The 4,751-nt window shown below is 43.4% G+C and overlaps 1 protein-coding gene across 1 annotated transcript; it reads right to left on the bottom strand.

Moving 5' to 3' along the window:
• Positions 1–3,578: 3,578 nt before the first annotated feature.
• On the bottom strand, positions 3,579–4,487 carry TAS2R60 (taste 2 receptor member 60). The gene is given in 1 exon segment (XM_060107750.1): positions 3,579–4,487. A coding segment is annotated over 1 exon segment (909 nt).
• Positions 4,488–4,751: the final 264 nt, after the last annotated feature.

Here is a 4,751-nt window from a genome sequence, read left to right as displayed (position 1 = left end):
TTTACAATGGTGTGTTAGTCTCTGCTTTATAATTACTAGGTATTTTAAAAATACAACAAATCCTACTTCCCTTTTATATTTCCCTGTGTGTTCCAGTTCCAAGGGAACTTCTCCCTGTGGGGAGATCATGCACATTCTGGTAGATGTTCCATCTCCTAGCCTAAAAATATAGAGTGGAAGGAACAAAGAGTAGTTGATAGTTTGCTTAGGAAAGGTCCACTGGGTCAGTAACCAAGGGGAGAAATGGCACTTCCCTTGTATTTCCAGAGGTAGGAGCTTCACAGTTGCTTAGCAACATGTAAATGCATAAGAGAGATGGAAGGTAAAGGTATCACAAAATCAGGCAAATTTTACTCTCTCATCCATTTATTATTCCTACATTGTGCATAACTCAAGAGAAACAGAATATATGTTTGACCTCCAAAAATAAGCTGGCCAGACAGTGAATGGCATATAGCTCAAATATAACCATAAAAATATAACTGGTAGTAGTGGGTAGCCCAGATTATATATATACAGACAAAAGTACGTGTGCTTACAGCTGGATTCCAGATACAAGAGGACCATTCTGTTCAATGTAGCAAGTATTTATAAGTGCTTCAGGGGACACATGGAAGACTATGAGGCAGCCCACACTTTCCAGAACTTTAAAATCTACTAAGGAGAATAAAATGAGTACACAGATCATACCACCACAAGGCAGAATTCATGTCACAACTGAGCAACACCCCACTTGTATGTCCTCTGAAGTGAGAGATCAAAGCTTGAGGTGTGGGGGCATCCAGAAAAGCTTCCCTGAAGAGAAGCCATTTGAATTAACCTTTAAAATTAAACAGGAAAAAAAATTAAAATAGGATTTTCACAGGTAGATGTGGGATAAGAGAACCCATTTCAGCACGCCATGGAGGAAGTTCCAGGCATGTCCAGAACAATGATAACCCAAATTTTGCTGCAAAATAGGGCTGGTTCTACTAGAATGGAAGCAGTGAAAGATAAAACTATTTCCACTTTGTGGAGGTCCACGAATGCCAATTTAGGGACATGTGCTCTAATTGACAGGCACTCAACAGTGATACGGGTGTGGGTGAAACTGTCAAGAGATCAATCTGGTAATGGTACTTTTGATTGGGGGTCGGGGGAGTGTGGGAGAGAAGGCACTGTAATGAAGCAATGGTGAAAAAGAAATATAAGCAGTCTAGGTGGGAGAAGAGGACAGACTAATCTAAGGTAGGATCTACAGGAACAGGAAGAAAGGAACAGATAATAGAGATACTACAAGGGTACCAACTGAAGACAAGTTGCTGATTAGATAGAAGGGTTCAGTGGAGAGTGAGGAGTGAAAACTATCTCAGAGTTGGTAAGTCTGATTTATTAGATATCAATAATAGAAAAAAATAGATTCAACAGGGCGGTGGAGGGAAAGAAAGAGGAGGAAGAAAAAAAGGACAGCTGTTACAAACTTGCTAAGTTTGAAGTGCTCATGGTACTATCAGATAGAAATGCTCAGCAAGCAGAAAAAAATATAGGCTTAGAGTTTTGAGGAAGGTCAAGGCTTTGGTGATTATTCACATGAAGGTCATAATTGAAACTACGTGAGTAGATGTAAACATGAAGGAAAAAGGAGAAGATTCATGTCAAGGAAGGAAGAGGGCTGGTGAAGAAAAAAAACCGAGTCAAGATGATGAACAGATAGTGAGGAAGACACGAAAGGAGCCGCAGAGCAGGGAACAGAACTTAGTGCAGCATCTGAAAGGCCAAGAGAAGGACTTTTAGGAAGACATGTGGGTAAGCAATTACTGGTGATGTTTATTTTCCTGCTTTAAAATCTTCTACCAAAATCAGGTATTACTTCTTGTAAAATATTTTAATCCATTTTTTTAAGAAATCATTTTTTATTAAGAGAGGCAAATACTACAGAGACACATGAAAATGGGGGCTGAGGATAATGCCACATTTAGGGATCAGGAACTCACGCGTGTCCTTTAGAAACACATTTCAACAGAAAGGGCAGCAGGAGACTGTAAGTGTCCAGGGGGAGAGTCTCAGCAAGTGACTAATTAGTAGGATGATAATTTGAGGGAGTGAAAGAGTGGAGGGGATTATTTTGCGGGGGGGGGGAAGGTAAGAGGCACACTGAAGAAGGGAAGAACAGTAAAGAGGAAAAGGTTGAAGACGGGTGTAGAAGTGGGAATCCTTGACTCAGCAAGGGATAGAAAAGAGGCAGGAGAGCATGGGGCTAGGATAGCATGAATGCTAGCCTTGAAAAGCCAAAAGCAGGGACCTGTCTTCTAATACAGAGGGAAAGGGAAGGAAAAACAGGAAATGAGGCTGAGAGATTTTAAAGCAAATACAGGGACATTGAGGGATCTCAGTTTGAATGATTCAAGAGGTCACTGAGCTTAAGGAAAGTTTGAGAAAAATCTGTGAAAGGCAGAAAAGCAGTCTACATGCTTCACCAAACCAAGCCGGGAACCTTCTTCTTAAATCTTATGCATCAGAAACAGATGAACCTCTCCATGTCAAACATTTTAGTAAGTCCCAATGGCAACATAAAAGAAGTCACATCTGGGTTCATGGACCTTAACATTTATAGAACAGACTAACTGACTGAGCTACTGTAGAGGACATAAACCATATATAAATCATAAACCCCTAGAATTCAGGGGGATCTCAAAAGGTAATCTGTGAATATACAAATCCCAGGTAACACACACAGCTGCACACATGCACAAATCACACCATGCTCTGTAAAGACAGTTCAGACATCAGGAACTCTTGCATGAAAAGAAAGAGAGCTTAGTGAAGCTGATGCACTAGGTGCACTGGATTTCTAGCACTAGATGGCTAGAAATCAGTTAAGGATGAAAAAGGAAATATGGTTTTACAGGATGAAGCCAAAGGAAAATTGAGTTTCCAAAAATCTTCTCCAGTCTGATTCAACAGATAAAAAGTGAATCGTGGGCTTCCCTGTGGTGCAGTGGTTAAGAATCCGCCTGCCAGTGCAGGGGACTACAGGTTCGAGCCCTGGTCCAGGAAGATCCCACAGGCCACGGAGCAACTAAGCCCATGCGCCACAACTACTGAGCCTGCGCTCTAGAGCCCATGCTCCAAAACAAGAGAAACCACCGCAATGAAGAGTAGCCCCCGCTCGCCGCAACTAGAGAAAGCCTGCATGCAGCAACAAAGACCCAACACAGGCAAAAATAAATAAAAATAAAATAAATTAATTTTTTTAAAAAGTGAATCATGTGTCCGGATCCTTGCATCCAGTTTCCAGAGGGATAATTTTAAACATCGAGTTTAGTCACAGGGAAATAAAAGTTTCCTGCTTCTTTGGCCACATCAAGTCCCACAGGGAACATTTACTATATCAGCTACACCCTTGCTGAGTGGAAATCAGTGACACTAGACCACTAGTTCAGTACATTCCATCTCACCTTGAAATCCTATTTCACTGAAATCATGAAATGCGTCAGAGGGAAAGAGCATTAAATGTGGCAAAGAGATTTAAAGAAGCAACGTCCCATTCTACCCAGGCCTTCTGCATTAGCGTCTCTGAGGCTCTTCATCAAAGCAACTCAAGATGCCCCATGCCCTGAGGAGCAGCCCCTCTCTAGCACAGCTCTCAGCCTGCGGTTACTCAAGGAAAGAACAATGGGGTGGACTACTGTGCACAGATAAATCACAGCCTGCCACACCCAGTGCCTGAATTCCCGTGATGGAAACACACCTGAGGCACTGAGCACCAGTGACAGAAAACAGGAAACGAAGAGGACAGCAAAGGAGATGAGAGCCAGGAGAGCCTTGGTGTGTGCCTGGGTGCTGGGATCATGAGAGCCGGAGATGGACAGGGAGACCTTCTGGGTGTGTCTTCCCAGCGATGTAATGAGCAAAGCCATGCCAGCCATGAAGACAACAGTAGGGACTGTCCAGGTAGCATTCTCAGTGACGTTCCAAGGTTGCAGAGCCCTCTTTAAATAGTTCTGATATATTCTCTGGTTGCCTATGAAAACTAGAACGGTGCTAAAGCTGGAGAACCCCACAGAGCTGAGCAGCATCCATGGAACCAATGCAGACACCATCTGCTTTAGCCAGAGGAAGACAGGGTGGGTGAAGGTTGCGCTTTTCACACAGTAGAAGACACTGAGCCAGGTGGAGAACCATAACGTGACAGCATTCAAGAAGTCCCACTGAAAGGCTAGGAACTGGAATACAGGGTTCTATGAGAAGGCTATTGTATTCAGGAAAATATAAACGTTCTTACTTATCACCACCCATCACAGACAGAAGCTAGAGGCTCCCAGGCTGACCAATAACTTATTGCAGGGTGACAAAGTTCTCTGCAGCAACCACTCCATGCCCAGTGCCATGGTAATTAAGCCATTACCCACCACTGCCACCAAGCACAAAAGGAATAAAATGATAGCAAAGATAAAGGCTATCTTATCAGCCAACTGAGGTCCTGGAACCATGTCCTCTCCACTCATCTCTCCTGCAGACAAGATGGGTCCCAAGACTTCAAAGTCTATTCCTGTAGAGTGGCTCTGGAAGGTCCTGTACGATGCTGGTCTCTCCAGCTTCCCTACGTACAGAGGATAAAGTAGAGGATGTGGGCCATCTGAGGAGGGTGAAGAGGTTTCTTCTTCTCAGAATAGATGCAAATAGCATTAAGGCTCAGTTTCAAAAGCCCCCCTGCCTGCCCATGAATTTGCCTGTCCTTCCTCTGCCTACTGTCTGCCCATATCAACATT

The sequence above is a fragment of the Mesoplodon densirostris genome, chromosome 9 (genome assembly GCF_025265405.1).
Source record: "Mesoplodon densirostris isolate mMesDen1 chromosome 9, mMesDen1 primary haplotype, whole genome shotgun sequence".
NCBI lineage: Eukaryota > Metazoa > Chordata > Mammalia > Artiodactyla > Ziphiidae > Mesoplodon > Mesoplodon densirostris.
Note: the sequence above shows the minus strand (reverse complement) of the source record. Positions and strands in the feature narration are given on the sequence as shown.